Below are 22,255 nucleotides of genomic sequence, written 5' to 3'. Positions count from 1 at the left end.
TCAGCCAGGCAGCCATCCAGCCCTTACCTGCCTTGCCTTCTTACTTTCAACCAGTCGAGGGGGAGGAGGAAGGGGATAAAACTAGAATTGGTTGGCTCTGTTACTCATTCATTCACTTATAATAGTATTTATAAACTGCCCTCCCAGAAAACATCAGCAATGTACAAAAGCCTGTAAAGGCAGTACAAAATAATCTTCTCGATCTTCTTCTTTTTTTAACCTGTCAGCACACACACAAAAAAAATATCTTCAGGAGATGCCTGATATAAAAAGGAAGGCTGTCTGCTGAGTCTCTGCCAGAAGAGTGATCCACAGCATAGACTGGCAGCACTGAATGTTTGACTTCTGGATGCGGCCAATTGGGCCTCTGTAGCACAGGGGCACAACTAACCTCCCTCCTCCAGAGTGATATAAGGTATTCTAGACCCAGGTTGCCCAAGGCTTTGCATATCAATACAAGAGCTTTGAACCTGGCCTGGTAGGTTAGCTCTGGCTCTATCTACTGTTGGCCTCTGAGCCTTCCAGGGCACTTGCCACCACTTTTCCAGACATGTCAGAAACAAGAAGAGATGCTGCTCACATTTCTTCATTTCTAGCTAGAAATCCACCGACCACATCTACTAGGGGTGGAGAGGGTGTGTGGAGGCTCCCCAGGTCTACTCTGGACTTTACAGCTTACCTGGTCTTTGAGATGGGTCTCTGTGCAGTATTTCCATTGCTGAAACACTTCGGAAAGTTTATCCAGGCCGCCGTGGTGAAAGTGGAAAATCTTGTACTGACTTTCCCTGCTGGCAACAACCAGCTGCCCACTGGTGCATGCCTCATCACTGAAGGAAAATGGTGGAGGGACCAGGAAAGAAAAGAGGGAATATGTAGTTAAGAGCACAGTTTAGGGGTCAGAACATCTAGGAGGTGGGACGTTGTTCAAATACAGATAGTGCAAACAACATTTGTGAGTCCTGCGTGCATGTTGCATGACTGGGCTGAGAATATATACAGCACCCTTCCAAAGAAATGTGAACCGCGCTACACAATCTAATGCGGTTTAGGCACCTCTCATTGAAGCATATGCTTTCTTAAGACTCAAAAACCAAACCAATTTAGGGAGCGTTTCCAGGAATCAGAAGTCTGTGCCTTGCATTGACAGCCATCTTTTTCTACATCATTTCCCAAGCTTCAAGCACCCCAATTCCTTCTTCCTCCATTGCGCTCTCTCTCTCTCTCTCTCTCTCTCTCTCTCGTTCCCCCCTTCCTGATAGAATGTATCTGCAAGGACTGAAATGGCAAGTTCTCTGAAAACTCCAAACTGCAATCAAAACGAATTATGCAAATCATCTGACCTTAGTTTGCATAATATATTCTGAGCACATACTTTGCTTCCCCCCTCTCCTCCCCCCCACCCCGGGTGTAGAGGTTGCTTTTCATTTTCATTTCGCCCCCTGCAGAGCACACACTGCTCTGATTATGAGCTTTCATGGCCCAATTGGCGCTTGTGAGGTCTCACAGTGCAGAGAACACTGCACTTTTCTTGGTACCCAAAAAAAGATTGGGGTGGGGTTTTGGTTGTTGTTTTTTTTGCTTACATCTGGCAGTACTTACCAGGTTGTTTATGGTAATCAACCAGAGTCCTGGTATGCTAGGCACTGTACAAACAAAAGCAGTATCAGGTGGAACAGTGCCCCCCCCCCACAGCCAGTAGATCGTAAGGGCCTGGGCAAAGGAGTCAGCTGCCTAGACCAGTTTGCTTCTCAAATGAACTCCAGGACTCATGGCGTTAATCAGCAGTGGCTAACCTTTTCCAGCCCAAGGGATGTTCAGCCACATGCCACCAGTGGGTATGGCCAATGTATATACATACACACAAAAATATCCAGCACAGGCAGAGACCACACACTCACACATTCCCCACATAAACAACGCACACTCACTGGACAGGCACAAAGCCCTCTTTCTCTCTGTCTTTCTCACACATACATAAAACACTGAATGTGTTATAATAAATAATATAACCCTCCCCCACAACCAAGAACCCCAGCTTTCCTTTGTAACTCCATGTCCTCTAGTCCTCATTGTTATTCATACACCACTTGGAACTGTAAAAACCAAAAACAGGAGCTAAATAACAGAGGCAGCTCAAGGACTGAAATGGAGGAAACAAACAAAGTTAGCTTGTCAAGGGCTTCCAACCTTTCATCTCTTCATGTCAACGTTGTTCCATAAATCAATATACATTTCAGATACAGTGGTACCTTGGTTCTCGAACGGCTTAGTTGTCAAACAAATCGGCTCCCGAATGCTGCAAACCTGGAAGTAAGTGTTCCGGTTTGCGAACGTTTTTCAGAAGCCAAACGTCCGATGAGGCTTCCGCTTGAGTGCAAGAAGCTCCTGCAGCCAATCGGAAGCTGCACCTTGGTTTTCGAACTGTTTCAGGAGTTGAACAGACTCCCGGAAGGGATTAAGTTCGAGAACCAAGGGACCACTGTATTTAGCTATCTGTGTATTTGTGGATTCAGGTAGGCAGCCATGTTGGTCTGACGCAGTCGAAATAAATAAAAAAGATACTGAAGAAGTTTGCATACCCAGAACAAATGTAGTTGGTCTCTAAGGTGCTACTGGAATTTTTTTTATTTATTTCAACTTTGTATTTGTGGGCAGCAACAGCAAAAAAATAACCCTCATATTGTATCTGACTGTATGTTGCATTGTTATTGGGGGTTTCATTGTTAAATTGTGACACATTTGTTGAAAATCTCCCTTGGAATGATGTGTACCCGCTATAAAGGCAGGATTTTATTTTATTTTTTAAAAAGGAAAAACTTATATAAATAAATAAATGCTGTATAAGTGTAACAGCTGTCATGTTTATGAAAATTATATGCAAATCCTGTTAATTTACCTGTGATTAATAGGATAATTAGCCATAGCCCTTCAGCTCTCCCCGTTCTAAATGAAGAGACTTCCTCTTGTTCCCCACCCCCCATCCCACTTGGTAGCCTGAAAAGGAGCTAAATTTTATGGAATAGAAAAAATGCATACTTCCTGTTTACACAGCAAAGACCCTAGAAAAACTTACGCTCTCAACAGTTACAGGCCCTAAAAATCAGAACCAAAGAGGATGTGCAAAGCGGCAATTTAGTGAGTGAGCTACAGAATATACAAAATATGATGTAAGCAGGAGTGAGGAACCTGTGGCTGTCCAGATGTTGTTTGACTGACATTTTCATTGCCCTCAACCTTGTGCTATGCCGGCTGGGGCTGGGCAGTTGTGAGTCCAACAATATCTGGAGGGCCACAGGTTCCCTATGCCTGGTGTAAGGTCAAGGGAGTGCCTCAAACGCAGTGGGACACATGGTTTGGCTTAGTGTTAACATGCCCATGAGGTCTCTGAGTGAGCTTGGTTTAGTCACTATCTAATGCTACCTTACACACTTATCTGTGAAAAGAAAATGGGATAATCCCATACATACCGCTCATCTGGGGTGCCAATGTCATAAACACCTTACTGTAACAATTCCGTGCAAAACCACACACTTTAAACTTTAAATACATTTTCAGTGGGATTCTGTAAGTGGGTTCAAAACACTATGGCGACACTGCTGCTTTGGGAAGTGGTTTGAGTTACTTCCAGACGCCTTGGTTGCTGAAGCACTATGAACAAATATGCCGTAAAAAGGCATGCAGAGGCTTAGACAAGGGCTTAAAGGCCAGGCTCCATCGCACTGCTCTTTGTCACAGGGAAGGAAGCTCTTTTTCATGAATTTACATTGAATGAACAGGACTGTACGGACGTACATTTCAGATGCCATAAACTGAGCACATTCCAAGATTTCCAACTGGTGTATAAAGTAGGTGCATGCCCATATTTATGTCCCATAATTCAGTGTCAATTTTCATCTATACTACACTACACTACACTACACTACACTACACTACACTATACTATACTACACTATACTATACTATACTATACCCATTAAAGGTCCAGAGGTAGAGCATGCAATTTGCATTAAAAAGGTCTCACGTTCAACCCCTGGCGTATCCATGTCTAGGAAAGAATCCCCGAAACCCTGGAGGGTTGCTTCCAATCAATGCAGACAACATCAAGTGGGGTGAGGCAATGATCTGATTAGGTGTAAGGCAGTTTCCTTTTTTTTTTAGTGTTTGTTTTCACCTTTCATTTATTTCCTATGCTAAGGCCAATGTTAGAAACTGAGATATGAAAGCTAGGAGCTAAATGGCACACCTTAATCCTAGTTATGGGCGCAACAACGGAATGTCTAGGCACACTTTTTTATAACCAGAATGCAAAGCTGAAAATGAATGAACTGCAGCTAAAACATTATGTTCATTTTTCACATGGTCTAGTCCAGGCATGGCCAAACTTGGCCCTCCAGATGTTTTGGGACTACAATTCCCATCATTCCTGACCACTGATCCTGTTAGCTAGGGATGATGGGAGTTGTAGTCCCAAAACAGCTGGGAGGCCAAGTTTGGCCATGCCTGGTCTAGTCCTTCCCCTGCCACGCCCCTAATATTCTTAAGAGGGTCTCTTCTCCAGTCTTCAGAGAGTAGCTGGAAGTGGGGAGGCAGAAAAGGGTCCTCCTTTTCTTCCACTCTGCAGTTTTTGTCTGAAATCTTAGGCGCAGTACTGCGCCCAGAGCTCAGAAACAGCTCGCGCTAATGAAATTCCCTGTCACAAAATGTGCCTAGAACAATGGGAGTTTCAAACACTGGCTAAGGCTACCTTCCTCCTTTCAGTGTAAAACCATTATTTCCTCAAGTTACTCAATGCGTTTTGCCTTGGGGTTTAAGAAACTGCAGCTAGCCCATTAACAAAAGGAGTTTCCTTCTGGGTTCATGCTCCAAAATGTTTCAGGCTCTCTTAGGTAGCCTGGGGAGTCTGAACAGATCAGGATGGAAAAGTTAGGTTTCCATAAGCTCAGGCATCTTCCCTAGGAGCTATGTTCTCCCAGGGCTCCACAGCTACCTGAGCATGAAGAGAAAGAGTGGTGTGTAACCTTCAGCCAGACTGTAAGACTATGTTCATTCAGTTTGTGTCACAAGAAAATGGTATGTGGCAACAGTTTTATAATACCTTCACTGCCTCACATTTTAAACCTTTCCTTTGAAACCATGGTACAGTGGTACCTCAGTTTACGAACTTAATCCGTTCTGGAAGTCCACTCTTAAACCGAAACCATTCTTAAACCGAGGTGCGCTTTCCCTAATGAGGCCTCCTGCCACCGGTGCCCTTCTATCATTCGGCTTCCGTTCTTAGACCGAGGTAAAGTTCGCAAACCGGGACACTACTTCCAGTTTTGCAGAGTTCGTAAACCAAATAGTTCATAAACAGGGCTGTTCTTAAACCGAGGTACCACTGTGGAGGTGGAGGGGGAAAATTGGAACAGAAGCAAATTCCCAGGCTAGAATTACATATTACCTTGGCAGACATCCATGTTTGCTGAGGTAATGTGTAGCCCCAGCCTCAGGAAGCCAAGTTTTATGCAAGTTATGGATTCCAAGCTGGGTAGGAAGAGCCGCTTGTATGGATATATAGAATCTGGCCTACTACTAAATCACCACATTATATATTTTTGCCAGCCCAGTAAAATCCCCTCACAAAAAAGGTGGTGGGAGTGGGAAGAAAGAGAGACAGTAAGTCTTGGCTCACTGGTTCAGAATGCATAGAGGATGTACAGGTAATCTGTTGTCTGAAAGACGGACGCAGAGGAGCACTCCACCATTCACAAAGAACACCTGATACCATTAGAACTTCCTAGGTCGGCTTCCACTCAGAGAACAATGAAAGATGGAAATTCACCCTGGTCCTGCTGCCGTGTCACTCTCCTAGGTAACAGGGCAAGGGAAGGCATGTCAGACCATCTCCAAAGGAATTATCCTACCTGAAAAACAGGCGAAGAGACCGCATCTGTCCCAGGTCGACTCTGAAGACACCACAGATCTGTTCCAAGGCAAACACCTTCTGCTGCTCATCCCACCGGGAGGTCTGTACTTGAACGTTATTCTCTTGGAACTGGGAGTTGGGATCAAGGCTTGAGTTGGAGCTGGCTGAGCGAGTCATGTGGCTTTCGCACGGTTCACTACACCACCATGAGAGAGTGGCACCAAAAGAGGAAGAAAGGAAGAAAGAAGGCAGGAAAAATTACCTGAAAATTACTAACTGCAAGAGCCAGTGCGGTATAGAAGCTAGAGGGCTTGATTTTGATGTGGGAAACAGACTCAACCCCACTTGGCTATGAAGCTCACTCTGTGGTATTGGGCAAGCCATCAACTCAGTCTAACCTTTATCCATTGCTGCAAGAATAAAACGCTCTGAGCAAAAGAAAAAGAAAGCTGGAATTATATAAAAAAAAAACGCCAACTGTTTTCATTAAGCTTCACTTAATCAGAAGGCACAGCATTCCCCAAGTTGCAAAGTGGCATTAGAGAAAAGTCCAAATTTGTGTGCATGTTTTTTGAAGTCAGTAACCCTAATGTCTCATTCTCACTTCAGCAGGTTTATGAATTCCCAACAGGCAACACTGGTTGGCCAACACCAGCTTCAAACCAATGTCTGTGCTTGATTCACAGATAGGGCTGGTGAGCAGAGCAGGTAGGTTTCCTCAAAGTGCAACAATGTTGAGAGGACAATATTTTAAAAAAGAGAGAAGCAAGCAATGTTTCAAGCATGCTGGCCAAAGTGGAAGCGGCTCCTGTGCTGTGAAAGGACTTGGGGAAACCACTTGACTCTGAGTTCCATTTCTGCCAGGCCCACTGGGTGGCCGGGCACTGACCCTCTCTCGACCACAGCTTCCAGTTTGTAAAACAGATGCAGCAGCCTCCCTCGCAGGGCAAAGAAAAAGACCATTAAGCACTTTCTACATCAGTGTCAGCCTGTCACATGAACATGTGAATGTAGCAAGCTGCCTTATGCAGAAGCAGGCCACTGGTCTATTTAGCTCAGTACTGCAATATTCACCCTATCAATGGAACCCTGAAGTCTTAAGCCGAGGTCCAGACCTGTTACCAAAGACATTTTGTTGTCGTCATTATTATCACAACCTTTTTCCTGATTGTTCCAATTTTGTTGTTGTTGTTGTTGTTTTTGGGGGGGACCCATTTTAAAGGCATCACTGTTATCACCTTTACCTCTGCCTGGTCCACAGCATGGATTGTTCCAAAGTTGTTTGGGGAGAGTCAGCACGGTGAAAAGGCAGAAGCCTAATCCTTGTTATCTCCTCATACAGCCCTAATTTTGAGAAGCTTGCAGATGATAGTCAGCCTTAAACATCATACCAGTATGAGCCAGTATTGTTCAAGTACGAGTCAAGCTCATTTTATGCATTTTTCATGTATTTTCCTTGTGTTTGTATTCTATTCTTTTCCATTCCCTAAAGATCTTTTTTTAAAAAAAACACTTGCCAGCCAGGATTAAGAATGGTGTGTGTGTGCGTGTGTGCGTGCGCATTTATAACTGGCTGTAGTAATTCAAAAATATTTATGCATTCAGTTGTCTTTTATTTTCCAGCTCTATTCTACAGCAGCAAACCAGCAACAGGGGGAACATAACATCCAAGACTTAACTGTGTCCAGAAAAGAAGAAAGTTTTCCAAACATTTTTTGTGTACCAAAAACAAAACACAATCACCACCTGAACAGATTTTTTCCATATTTGAAACATTTTATGTTCCCATCTCTTTTCTTTTTCTGCTCTTTTGCAGTCAGCAGCTTTTTAGTGCTAAGCCACACCTTTGGCAGTAGGAACCTTCTCAAATTCCAAAAGTGCCCCCCAGACCCAAAGAGGTTGGAGACCATTGCTCTAAAATCTCTTCCCAAGCAGGCCTCTTCTATTTCTACAAATATACCTCAAATGGCTAGCATACAAACAGTAGTATGGATAGCTCAGTTGGTCAGAGCGTGGTGCTGATAATGCCAAGGTTACAGGTTTGATCCCCGTATGGGACAGCTGCATATTCCTGCATTGAAGAGGGTTGGACTAGATGACACTCAGGGTCCCTTCCAACTCTATGATTCTATGATTCTACTGGCTGTTCTGTGGTAGAAAAAGAACCTTGGAAGGGAAAGGGCTTTAGGTCCTTTAATCACAGAGAAATGTTTGGTAGTGACATTGGCCACATTTCTCCAGAAATAACAAGAATGAAATTCCATAGTCTGCATGTATACATTCTGCAGACAAAAACCACCTACTTCCCATCGCATCTCAAATCGAAATATATGCAAATTTGAAGACACACTAACCCTTTAGAGGAACCCTTTCAAATGTAAAAATAACTCCCTGCTTATATCGTGGCATACTTCCCTCAAACAAATAGTCAAGGAACAGGATTTCAGCACCCTTACTCTTGGAATGTAAAATATGATACCACATAGAAGCTCTCTGCTGGTAGCATCACACATCTCATTTTTAGACAAAGTGGCTGCACAGCTGTTTAACCACAAAATACCAGGGACAACAAGCCAGACAAAGCTTTTCGGCATGTTAAGCAACTGAACTCAGGAGATATATTGCCCCCAAATAGGGTCCAGATTTCAGAAAGTAACTCCTTCCCTCCCCTATGAAATCATCCTCCCTCCTGCCCCAAGAAAAACAGCAGTGCTCTGGGAAATAAGTGAATCTGAAACTGTGACCTCTGAGATCTTGAAAAGGCCAATCCATTTGAACAGCCTGAATGGGCTCTACTGTGAAATCATGGTTTGCAAAACAAGGCAAGGAGCAGGTATAAAAGCAGCCCCCTGAAAAGCCACTTTATGCAGTGTTTTCTAATCCGCTTATTGAACAATGTAGGCACTGAACGCTGAAGAAATCACACACTCAGCATGCCTGTGCAGAACATCCCCACCAGCATGCTTTCCTATCCTGAAAACAGTGCCCCCCAAACCAGGGCCACAGACTGAACTAGACCACTGGAAGAGCCTTATTTTTAGCATTCACCAGTGGTTTGGGTCATTGCATTCCAATACACATTCCCTAGACAGCCAAGCTGAGGGCTCCATTGTTAACAGAGCCCCCTCCCTTGATGTGCAGGAGAGACCAAGTTCAGCAATACAGCTTGAAGTCAGTTTCTCTGTCTGTGTACACTCTCTCTCTCTCTCTCTCTCTCTCTCTCACACACACACACACACACACACAGTAGAGCCCAATGATCTACTACCCAACACATTTCAAATTTAAATACAGTCATACCTCATGTTACGTATGCTTCAGGTTGCATGTTTGCAGGTTGCATCCTGCGACGACCCGAAAGTACCAGAAAGGGTTACTTCCGGGTTTCGCCGCTCGTGCATGCGCAGACACGCAAAATGACATCATGCGCATGCGCAGAAGCAGCGAACCCCAACCAGCGTGTGCGCAGATGCAGGTTGCGCTCCTTTCAGGTTGCGAACGGGGCTCCAGAACGGATCCCTGCTCGCAACCAGAGGTACCACTGTACATGCTAATTCTTTAAACAGAAATATTCTAACCATCTCCAAATTTGCTTTTAAGTTCTTTTATTTGCACATCTTCAGTGATCATAGATAAGTAATTCACAGCTGTTTGGGCTCTCCGTTTCTTGGGTCTCCTGCCTCCCAAGCTCTCTCACCCCGTTACCCCCCACCTCAGCTCCACCATTTCTGCCCCATAAAAAAGAGGTTTTCCTTATTCCAAAATGACTTCCGTCTCACAGAAACTGCACCTATTATCAAAACTATGCAACAGACAGAAGCAAAATCAACACATCTGCTGAACATTCTGGCACAGAATAGCAGCTCAGCGACTAGCTAGGTGGGGAGTGGAAATAGCGTAACAGCTGTTCCTGCACAGGTCCATCTTTTTAAAATCCACTACCCACAAGTCCTCAAGCTTTCTGGAAACTTAAAACTCAAATCTTATTTCATTCTGAATGCCCTGGGGAAACCACCATCTTGACTCCCAAAGCAGCTGCGAGACTGAGCACATCACATACTGAAAAGAACAGTTAACTTGGTCCAAACAAGTAAAAAATAGGCCCAGAATCCTGTTTTGTTAGGTAACCATGGAAGAACTGGTGATCTGCCTTTCGTCAGAAAGACTGAAGAAGACAGGTGAAGGTAAGAGAAGAGCTTACTTCCTTGGGGAGCCCAATAGAAGAGTTGGGGTGAAGGATACATACTGAATTTCCCCCAAAAGTATTTCAAGGCTAGGCTTCAACTACCTTCCAAAACAAAGAACATTATTAAAAATTTAAAAATTAAAAAGTGACCATGGAAGCTGTGAAGGATAGGGGCAGCTTACTCACTCCAAACTAGTCTGTGCTGCTACATCAATTAAGCTAACTTTCTCAGTTTGCAAAGATTCCATATTCAAAGTAGCTGGTAAGTCATTCAGATGTTTTCTTCGTTGCTGGCCAAGGACCCTTTGGAAGTATCTGTTGACTCTCAGGATTTCCTTCAAAGGATGGTGTGAATACAGTCTCCTTTTAGTTTAGGCAATCCTTATACCATAGTGCTTACATCATCACATGATAATTAACGTACTCATTTGACAACACCCACTTATAAAATAAGATGCAGGACATAATTACAAGTATATCCAATTAGACTGAGGACTGACCACAGGGACCTATATTTACATCTAAAACCAGAGATCATATTGGGCATTCAACTCCCACATTGGCAATGAAAATGAGTTGTGTAATTTAACAGTCGTAATCTAGGTCATGATGCTCCTGTAGTTGGTAACTCATTAAAAGAAGTGTACATAACTCATATATAATTTCTGTTTGTTCTGCTAGAACAAATACCAGTAGCTGGAAGCCACAGGAGAGGAAAGTGCTCTTGTGCTTGGGTTCTGCTTGAGGATTTCCCACAGGTATCTGCCTGGGTACAATGAGAACAGGCATTGCAACCTAGTTTTTTGTGTTTATGTGGTACTGTGCCTAACACAGAGACCCATGGATAAAGATGGGCCATTGTTGATTTTCCCGTTACGTGCATAAGGGACAACCATGTAGTTTAGCAATCTAGAGCAGGGATGTCCAACCGGTCAATCACGATCTACTGGTAGATCCCTATGAGGTTTTGGTAGATCACGGTTGATTGCTGGATCCCTTTCCTTTGTTGTTGTTGTTGTTGTTGTTTAGTCGTGTCCGACTCTTCATGACCCCATGGACCAGAGCACGCCAGGCACTTCTGTCCTCCACTGCCTCCCGCAGTTTGGTCAAACTCATGCTGGTAGCTTCGAGAACACTGTCCAACCATCACAACCTTGTCCCCTTCTCCTTGTGCCCTCCATCTTTCCCAACATCAGGGTCTTTTCCAGGGAGTCTTCTCTTCTCATGAGATGGCCAAAGTACTGGAGCCTCAGCTTCAGGATCTGTCCTTCCAGGGAGCACTCAGGGCTGATTTCCTTCAGAATGGATAGGTTTTATCTTCTTGCAGTCCATGGGACTCTCGAGAGTCTCCTCCAGCACCATAATTCAAAAGCATCAATTCTTTGGTGATCCCTTTCCTTAGTGTTGGTAAAATAGATTCCAGCCCTGCTCCCTCGTTCCGGCCTCCATTGCTGCATGGAAGATGGAGAACGGAAGATGGAGTTTGCTTAGTGAGGCTGTTTGTTTACCCACAGCGAGCTGTTGTTGAGTGGCTGTTTCCCTTTCTCCCTTGAGCTTAGGCTCGAATTTTCAATAACCAGGGGTTTCCTCCTCCCTAAAAAAGCTCAACAACTTTGACCTGAACCCCCCAAAAAGGGGTAGATCACTGCCAGTCTCTTGGGAGTTGGCCACCCCTGATCTAGAGCAAAAGCTGAATGAAAGGATTCGCTTTCAGTCTCAGGGTCTAAACAGAGCAATTAAAAATCATAATCTAGTATCTAGTGAAGCTTGAAATGAAGCCAGTGGCAAATCTTCCACTGGAGTTGGGGTAATTGTGTGTGGTGCTGTATCATGCCCGCTTTGAAACACTAAGCCAATTCCAAGGGGCTCCTTCTGTGCCTCCTTGCCTTGTGGGCCTTTCTGTTAGCAGTCACACCAAATAATAAGCTCATCAAAGCATCTACATCTTGGCTTCCTCCTTTGTCTATGCTGATCTGCTGACCAGCCATATGAGGCAACAAGACATGATATTAAGAGCTCCACCTCCAAATGCAGACCTAGATTTCTCTACCTGTTCAACAATTTAAATTGAAATTTCTTGAAGTGAAAATTTAAGAAAACTATTTTTTTAAAAAAAAAAACCCAACAACCACAATTTAAATTCTGGACCCGACTGCTGCATTTTGCAGTTTTATTTTTGTTTTGAAAGTGGGTTAGATATTTCTACAACAGCAGAAACCCCTCTAGATTCAGCAATAGGACAACAGCTCTGCGACAGAATTTCAAATTCAAAGATAGTACCACCAGCATGCATACACCACTTTCCAGATTAAGCAAAAACACAGGCTCCTGCTTCAAAGAACTCCTAATATAAAATCTAGGTGGTGAGTAGGGATTGAGGAGAAACTGTGCACATCCCTTGTTTTACCTTAAGTGCACAAAAATGAATGCGATTGCATCTTCAATTTTTGTTTGTCCAGGCCTGTAAAAGGTAAAGGGACCCCTGACCGTTAGGTCCAGTTGTGGACGACTCTGGGATTGTGGTGCTCATCTCGTTTTAGTGGTCGAGGGAGCCGGTGTACAGCTTCCGGTTCATGTGGCCAGCATGACTAAGCCGCTTCTGGCAAACCAGAGCAGTGCACAGGAATGCCGTTTACCTTTCCAACAGAGCAGTACCTATTTATTTACTTACACTTTGACGTGCTTTCGAACTGCTAGGTTGGCAGGAGCAGGGACCGAGCAACGGGAGCTCACCCCGTCGTGGGGATTCGAACCACCGACCTTCTGATCGGCAAGCCCAAGAGGTTCAGTGGTTTAGACCACAGCGCCACCCGCGTCCAGTCCAGGACTGTAACAAAGTCTAAATTCCCTTTCCTTCCACTAACCAAGTACGTCCCATTATTCTTGAGAAAGACTGACTTCTGGAAATGTTGTAGCCCCCAATGCTAGAATGTTAGCATGGGTGCCTCCCTCCCTCCCTCCCTCCCTCCCTCCCTCCCTCCCTCCCTCCCTCCTTCTCCCTTCACACACATGCACACAGACCTTTGTTATGTGTCCATTTCCCCCTAGCAAGTGCCACTAAATGCTATTTAAGTAGCTAATTAACTTTCTGTGCTAGAAAACCTCCTGTAATTGCGATTCTTTCACCTTTTTAGCCCAGTTCCCCAAGGGAGCTGGAGCTGTCCTCTGGCATTTGTTCTGCTCCTTCCCACCACTGAGGCAAAAGTTCTACCTTGACAGCAGCCTGCCAATCACCGCCACAAAGGTCACCAGGGACTGCATTAGGAACATTCCTGCTACGGACAAATTTGCCTAGCTACGCACAATGGAAAAGATGGAAGGGGTGTGTGCAATGCTTACATGAAATTTCCATGCAACGTTAGGTAGCGGATTCAACAATCTATATATATATATATATATATATATATATAAGCTAATAATTCTGCTGAGTTTATCGGTTAACAGATATTCCTCTCTTAAAAATGGATTACGGAGATATTCAAAGCCCAGACTGTTTATATTTTGTCTGTGCTGGCATCTGCTCCTCATCAAATAGTGGGGAAATAGAAAACAAAAGCCCTTTTGAGTGATGCTTGCAGCAATGTCAGTCATTTTCAGTATCCATGCTAATGCTATATGGGAAACTTTCGTATCAGACCTTTACTCTTCTCTCAGAGAATCCAAAATTGCGCATGTGTGCACATGTGAGCGTGCACACACAAAACAGGATTCAGTTTTTGTGGAGCAGACAAGTTATTTTGTTTGGCATTTTGATCCAAGATGAAAATACCCAGTTGTGTAGCGGACCCACGTTTAGTACACCATACTCCTTTAGAGGAATGCTTAATAACAATAAAATAGAAAAGGTCAGGATCATAGCTGGTTCTAGAAACCCTCTCATGGCATTAAAGGGGAGCTCCCTTACTGGTCTGACTCAACACAAGGACACAGTTGTGTGTGTGAGTGAGAGATCCTTTGTAAAACCCCATTTCATTTCCAACATATTAAAAGGGAGAGGAAGGGAAGAGAGAAAAGAGACCATTTTCAGGGCAATTTCACAGGGAGGGCTGTGCCCGAAGTGGAGGTTAGATACTCCTCTGAATCTGTCTGGCCAGTGTTCAGCTATGCACAGCATGGAATCCGTTAATACACAAAGTCTTTTTATATTACACCAGTTCTGATAGGCCTCCTAATTTTTAATTTAGAGCGAAAATTCATGTCCTCATTAGCCATGATTCTTAAAATACAGTCTGCTAATAATAGAGAGAGGCCAGAGGTGATCATGTGGCACATTAGCAGGCAGGAAGTGTCCATTTTGCACATTTCCCCACTCCTCTTTTTTGTTGTTGTTTTGTTGTTGTTTTTTGTTTTGTCGCCCCTCTAGCCCAATATACATTCCATTCAGTGACTGGGCCAAAAGAGACATCCAGTGAAACTGTTGCAATTTCGCCTACTTTGCATATTTTAATCTATACAACATATTCCAATATATTTAAGCAACAAAGAGCTTGATATTTTCAGGCTTCTGGTACAGAAGCATGGCCAACGATTACTCCACTAAAAAGGTTTGTTAGCTACTATAAGTGATGCAAAGAGGATAAACAGCTTAATTTAAAATGGGAATGGCAAAAGGTAGAAGAAGAAGCTGTTAGCAGTTTGCTACGAAATAATCCATGTGCTTTAATCTGCTTTACCCAGTCAAATGCAAGTTGTACATTCATATATAAGTGCGCTCACTCTCTGATTTTATACACACACACACACACACACACACACACACACTTATACTTGCTAAACAGGTGAGGCATGCTTCGGTAAATCCAAGGAAAGGATTTTCCTCAACATTTTTGTTGTTACAGTTGCTTAGCGGTGACAGGTCTAGTCGTTTGACACTTATGAATAAACACAGTCACACACCCCTCTGCAGCTTAACACAGCTAACCATTGAGAGGCAGGCGTGGGCATGAACCTGACCTTCCTTTTAAAACAAGGCAAGTATTGCAAAAGCCAAAAGATACGTCTTTACATTCTGTACAGAAGAGGGGGGTCCTTTGAGCCTGGGCTTCAGCTTGTTAATAAATCAATTGAAATGTAACACTTCTCTCGCCCCCCCCCCCCAAATCCTAGAGATGGAAAATGTGATTTCTTAGCACAGCATGAAGAGAAATGTTTACCTTCCAGCTGGTCCAGCCTGGAAAAGGAGAGCTTTCTTAGCCTTGTTTATTCTATTTTATTTCATTTTTTTAAAAAAGAATCAATGGGTCATTTTGCAACGCTTTCCCTGCCTCCCTCCTCCCTATCCATCCATGCAAAAATAAAAGTCAGAACTCATTATGCTAATTACAATCAAGCCTTTTTTTTAAAAAAAAAAAACCTAAGTCACTGAAAACACCTAAAGATTCTTGTTCTCGGATTCTTAGCATATTAGCAATGAGCAGAGAATCTCAAAGGGTCCTTTTTTTGCCTAGCAGATTAAAGCACCCACCACCACCAATTTATATTCTGCTGAGAACTCCAACACTTGCCCAGCCAGCACCACCCAAAGAGATTGGCACCGCTGTTCAAAACCCACTGGAGTATGGCATAACATTCCACATACAGGGAGGGGGCAGGAATGGGGAGAGCTGACCAGAAGGGTTACCAAGAGTGTTTAATATTGTTATTTCAAGGGCTGGGATTAGGGAACCAAGCCAGGCAATTTTCGCTGCATGAGCTGCAAGGAGAGAGAAGGAGGGAGAGAGAGAGAATTCTGTTCTGAACAAAAGAGTACAGAATACAGACAGAGCGAGGCAGTGAGCAGGTAGGACAAGAAAGGATGCTCTTTGTTAAATATTAGCAATAAGTGCATTGTTAAGGCAGCCGCCAATGAAGCGCTCGTCGTGAAGCAGTGCAGGAGAACATATGGCTTATCGATGCTGGGATTAATGCTGGCTTGCAAAAACAGCCACTCTGCCTATAACAAGTAGGAATCGCCTCCAGGCAGCCAGGCAGGGAATTTCTTGTTAAAGTTGGAAGAGCCAAAAACGGCTCGCAGGAGTATGCAAAAAAGAAAGAAAGGCAAGCAGACCAGTAAGTATTGTTGCTGCATAGTAAATTTGTCTGCAAGGTTAGATGAATGCCAATATTGAAGAAACAAGAATGGTGGTCATCATCCGTCATCCGTCTTAAAACCTGGTTTAGTCATCAGGATATAGCGGCAAGAAATGGCATGATCAACTGAAAAGGCTGGAAGGCAGGGCATGGTCCTCTCTCAACTCCCAGCAGCACGGCCAGTGGTCAGGAATGTCGAGAGTCTGCAACCCCTAGAGGGCATCATGGTAGCTATTCCTGCTCTTAGGGGCAAGGGGCAGGTTGGGCTCCTATGAGCATGGGAGAAAAAAGATGCACAATGGATGGTAGTTACAAGACTAAAAGGGTGGGGTGGGGAGCAGCAACGTCAAAGGGGCCAGACTGAATGGTGGTCGAGAAACCACACTAGTCTTTTTATCTGGCATGGGAACCATTGATTTACAATAGCCCAAATGACACCTCTCCTGAACTGTTGCATCCCTGTCCTTATATGAGCATGACTCCAGTCTTTAAAAACTGTAAAGGTAAAGGTAAAGGGACCCCTGACCATTAGGTCCAGTCGCGGATGACTCTGGGGTTGCGGCACTCATCTCGCTTTACTGGCTGAGGGAGCCGGCGTACAGCTTCCGGGTCATGTGGCCAGCATGACTAAGCCACTTCTGGCGAACCAGAGCAGCGCACGGAAATGCCATTTACCTTCCTGCCGGAGCGGTACCTATTTATCTACTTGTACTTTTGACATGCTTTCGAACTGCTAGGTGGGCAGGAGCAGGGACCAAGCAACGGGAGCTCACCCTGTCGCAGGGATTTGAACCGCCAACCTTCTGATCGGCAAGTCCTAGGCTATGTGGTTTAACCCACAGCACCACCCGCATCCCTTAAAAACTGTATATTTTATTTATTTTTGAGCTTTCATTGCAATTGCAGAAGAGTCCTTTCAGGCACGAACTCATATAATGCTTCTGCCTCATGTGGTCTGGAGGTTGCAATCCGTGATAGGGCTGGTGACTGACTGTGTGTAAACCCTACCTCTCTCTGTTACCTGCTTGCCTTTCTGCCATCAAGCTTCGCTATCCCCTTTTGCTCCTATCCTGCTCTCTTCTTCTGTAGAGTTCTTGGATAAACCCGTTGTCAATTTCAGGGTGGGAGGAAGGACAGGAAGCTTTGCTCATTTCCCCACTGCTAAAAGGGCAAAAAGCAATCCTGGAATAGGGTTGGGGGCTGCTGCTGTAGTAGCTGTAAAAGAACTGCTCCTTTCCAATGGAGCTGGGTTTGCACCAGAGTCTCTTCCCTTCTATAGCCCATACACCAGACTCCTCCAACCTTTTTGGACCAGGGGAAATATGTCATGGGTAGCAGCACAACATGTCCCAGTGATTCATCAGACATCAGACAGTGATTTAAATAAGCCTCTCTTTCTTTGTCTCTAACCCACCCAACCAGCCACTGTCAAAAGCAAAGGGGGGGGGGGGAAATACCTGTGAAAAATGTAATGTCAAAAAAGTCAGGAGCAGCAAGGGGCACTCGGGCGTCCATGGGTGCCACACTGAGGTAAGGGACGTGGTGGCGCTGTGGTCTAAATCACTGAGCCTCATGGGCTTGCAGATCGTAAGGTCAGCAGTTCGAATCTGCATGAGGGGGTGAGCTCCCGTTGCTTTGTCCCAATTCCTGCCAACCTAGCAGTTTGAAAGCATACCAGTGTGAGTAGATATATAGGGACTGCTGCAGCAAGAACGTAAACGTTGTTTCCATGCACTCTGGCTTCCGTCACAGTGTCCCGTTGCACCAGAAATGGTTTAGTCATGCTGGCCACATGACCCAGAAAAGCTGCTTACGGACAAATGCTGGTAGGTACCACACCCCATAGTCAAATTCAACTGGACATAAATGTCCAGGGATCCTTTACCTTTATCTACACTGGGGATCCCACTCATACACTTTTTTCCAGCTTAAAGCTTGTTTTTGGTTCTATGTATATCTATCTAGACAAACCTAGACAGCATCTTAAAAAGCAGAGACATCACCTTGCCATCAAAGGTCCGTATGGTAAAAGCTATGGTTTTCCCAGTAGTGATGTATGGAAGTGAAAGCTGGACCATAAAGAAGGCTTATCGCCGAAGAATTGATGCTTTTGAATTATGGTGATGGAGGAGACTCTTGAGAGTCCCATGGACTGCAAGAAGAACAAACCTCTCCATTCTTAAGGAAATCAGCCCTGAGTGCTCACTGGAAGGACAGATCGTGAAGCTGAGGCTCCAATACTTTGGCCACCTCATGAGAAGAGAAGACTCCCTGGAAAAGACCCTGATGTTGGGAAAGATTGAGGGTACAAGGAGAAGGGGACAACAGAGGACGAGATGGTTGGACAGTGTTCTCGAAGCTACCAGCATGAGTTTGACCAAACTGCGGGAGGCAGTGGAAGACAGGAGTTCCTGGCGTGCTCTGGTCCATGGGGTCACGAAGAGTCAGATACGACTAAACAACTAAACAACAACAACAATATCTATCTAAAATCAAAATGTTACTTTGCACCTCCTCTTTACAGCACTGGTGCATACTGTATACTTAAGATGCTCTCTAAAGAAAAAAAAATACTCTCTTGAATTTAAGAGGAACATGAGTGGTGGCAGGTGAAAAAGATGCACAGGTAAAGCTTCCTGGTATGGGGAAGAAGAGGGGGTGCCTCAAGAGACATCACATTCAATGCATGGGAGCAAGCTCATGTACAGCTAGCAGTGAACAGAGCTGGTTTTAGCATAGTTTATGCTAAGATAATAAAATAATGTTGTTTTTTTCACTGGCACCTTAGAGCTGGAAACAGGAATGGCTGAATCCTGGATTTAGTACATGATAGGTTACATGGAATGAACAAGCCTTTTTTCTTGCTTTCCCCTCAACTTTTCCTCTTTTCAGATATTTAAATCATGGGGTTGGCTTTCAGTGAGCTTTCCAGTTTGGTCAATAAAAAAACTAGGGGAACCAGTTAGAAGAGCATGTACATGCAACCACTTGTTAAACCAGTTGCCTGCATTACCCCAATCTGACCACTTACCTAATTCCTAAGATTTCTGGCAATATAACCATCAAACACTCTTCTCAATTAATTTAAGTCACGGTGACCTCCAGGCACATGTCTAGAGGTTTTGTGATGATGCCTTTTTGCAAAATTTGTAGGGTGGAACTAGGGTGGGATACTAGAATATTGCATTACTGGTAAGGAACAGCCACAGGAGACAAAGAGATTACAGAAACTACCAGTTTCCAAAATAATGATGGAATCAGATTCTTTCTAGGGATGTTAAGTAACTGAATGAATTGCATTCCCAATCTCCTTTGCCTCAGAAGTTTAGTTTTCTAGGTGCAGATATCATTTCAACACCGGAGAGCAACCTAACATTTATTACCCGTTTTCCTACAGTCTGAAATAGTGCACAGCCCAGTAGCAGTTTTACCTCCTGATCTTCTACTTAATGTGGAATGCGCTTCAAAACCCAACAAGATTTCATGCGATTAGCAAATGCTGCACAAATGCTTTCAAAGGTAACTTCTGTCAGCAAGCATAAGGACTAGAAACTTGGTTCTTTTCGATGCATGAATGGAAAAAGCAACACAGGAATATGAGGCAGCAACTACATTGTGCATTACAGACATCAATGGCATGCAAAATTAAGACCTTCCTGCCAGAACTCTCCATTAAAATGCACATATATCACTCTCCTAAAACCTTCATGTTTTAGGTCATCTTTCATCCAGGCTTCCATGGGAGAAAAGGAAACCGATGGATTCTGCATTGTCCTCTATTTGAAGGCACACACACACTTCAGCTCTCTCAATCATTGTCTCTCCAAGGACATGAGGTCAGAGGCCATGTCCCTAGAGAAGAAGATGTTAGCCAATCACAGCACAGCAGCGGCAAATTGTTTAATCACCAGAAAGCAGCCTGCCCATGCAACCTTCCTGGAAGAAACTGAAGGGCACAAGGATCAAGATGGGCTGCTTGCAAGTGGAGGAACAGTGATGATTCTGCACTCAGAAGGCAAGTAGGTCCATCAGCAGCTATGCCTGCCAAAATGTAAGGCAGGCAATAAATGGCAGAGTTTGATTAGTTGCTAGCCCAGATGATATAGCAAGAAAAGGGCATGTTATCTCCCGAGAAGGATCAATGATAGAATTTTCTTCTGAAGAAAAGCAGAAGGTTGGGACAGCCTCCACCCAGCTTTAAATTTAGATGTCTCTGGTGTTCCTTTGGTTATCCAAAGCTGTGCTGAGAAAAGTGTGCCATCTACTGGACGCATGAAGAGATGACCTTTGATTGCTAGTTCTTTCGAGAGCACAGGAAATGTGTTGAATACAGAATGGGAGAGGGGCAAGGGGAAAAAAAAGAAGGACCCAACCTATTAATCTTCCCAAAATCAAGAGGCTTGATGGCAGTGGGAAAATGCAACACAATACTGGTCATGGGATGAGTTAGCCCAAACCAGATTGTACAGCAGTTCCATGAAACCTTGTTCATTTGAACGCGGGTACTCCAGACAAATCACAATCTGTAACCAAGGTTCGTCCTTGGTTTACTGCTCATGGTTTGCCTAGACCAGGCATCCCCAAACCTGGCCCTCCAGCTGTTTTGGGACTACAACTCCCATCATCCCTAGCTAACAGGACCAGTGGCCAGGGATGATGGGAATTGTAGTCCCAAAAACACCTGAAGGGTCGAGTTTGGGGATGCCTGGCCTAGACTCTAGAGCAGTGGTGTCCAAACTTTTTTCAAAGAGGGCCAGATTTGATGAAGTGAAGGGCCGTGAGGGCCGACCAAAGGGCCGACCAAGGTTTTTGACCTTTTTTATGATTTTACTCTAAAGCAGTTGACCTTTTTTTAGGATTGAAGTTGTTGAGGGTTTTTTAGGATTTTACCACAGGAAATAAATTGCCACAGGAGCTGGATTAAACCAAGTGGCGGGCCAGATTGGGCCCCCAAAACAGACTTTGGACATGCCTGCTCTAGAGCCAGGCAAACCAGAAGCCTAAGTTTGGAAGCAACACTAAACCAAACCAGGGCTTAACTCCAGGTAGCATGGTAGCAGGATGACTGGGTGTGGAGTGAAGTGGATGCGATTTTTGCTTTACTCATATACTCATGTGTTCACACTTAGCTTAGTGTTATATGTCAAGCGGGAAATACAAGATAAAGTAAAAGGAAGTGGAAGATAAGGGAAAGAGGACGAAACACTCTACAGGGAACCAGGCAGAGGGCCTTCTCGGTAGTGGCGCCTGCCCTGTGGAACGCCCTCCCATCAGATGTCAAAGCGATAAATAACTACCTGACATTCAGAAGACATCTTAAGGCAGCCCTGTTCAGGGAAGTTTTTAATCTGTGATATTTTAGTGTATTTTTGGTTTCTATGGAAGCCGCCCAGATTCTATGGAAGCCGCCCATATTATTATTATTATTATTATTATTATTATTATTAGTATGCTGGTGCTGTGATGTGGTGAGTGGGAAAAAGCAAAGACGAAGAAAGAACTTGTTTGAGTAGATACACAGTGGATTGTGCTGTAAGTCCCATGAAGTACAATGAGACTTACTCCTAGCCTTGCCCAACCATGTTTGCTCCAGGTGTTTGGCACTACACCTCTCATCAACCCCAGCCAGCAATGATGGAATTGGTGGTCTAAAACGTATGGCAGGGGGTGAGGTTGGGGAAAGTTGCTACGGTATATAGGACTGCAGTGGTGGGTGCAATCCTATACTGGTGACTCCCCACTTACGCGGGGGTTACGTTCTGGGCCCCCGTGCGCATAAGCAAAATGTGTGTAAGTGGAGAACCTCGTCACGGCAGGGAACTAGGGTGGTTCTTTCTTCTTTTACAACAAAAACAGGCCAGAGCTCTTCGGAACCCTACGTAAGAGAAAGCAACCCATATTGTTCCTTTGCCTCCAGATTGCCAGAAAGAGCAGGGAAAAGTGTGTCCAAGCCCACTGCAATGTAGCTTCCCGTCCAACGGCTGTCGAGAGGGGTAGTGCAGCAGCAGTGATAATCCCCGCGAGCCATTTTGGAGCCTAGAAATTCTTGTTTTAAAAGTCTTTGAAATATCGGGCTCTGGGGAGGGTCTCCTCAC

The 22,255-nt window shown here is 44.4% G+C and overlaps 1 protein-coding gene across 6 annotated transcripts in view; it reads right to left on the bottom strand.

The window, feature by feature from the left end:
* TBC1D16 (TBC1 domain family member 16) overlaps nt 1-22,255 on the bottom strand; it is a 69,812-nt gene that overhangs the window by 9,553 nt on the left and 38,004 nt on the right. For 5 of the 6 annotated variants that reach the window (XR_013835797.1, XM_079965415.1, XM_079965418.1 and 2 more), the window contains 2 exons: nt 5,904-6,101; nt 680-827 (listed from right to left, as the gene is read on the bottom strand). Coding sequence is in view for 5 of the 6 variants with exons in the window: in XM_079965415.1 (XP_079821541.1) it covers nt 680-827; nt 5,904-6,101 (346 nt within the window). In the remaining variant the exon portion in view is untranslated. The remainder of the gene's footprint in view (nt 1-679; nt 828-5,903; nt 6,102-22,255) is intronic. The other variant, XM_079965417.1, reaches the window with a different exon arrangement.

The sequence above is a fragment of the Podarcis cretensis genome (genome assembly GCF_951804945.1).
Source record: "Podarcis cretensis genome assembly, chromosome: 2".
In the NCBI taxonomy this organism is placed as follows: domain Eukaryota; kingdom Metazoa; phylum Chordata; class Lepidosauria; order Squamata; family Lacertidae; genus Podarcis; species Podarcis cretensis.
The sequence above is the reverse complement of the archived record's forward strand: the minus strand, read 5'-3'. Positions and strand labels throughout refer to the sequence as shown.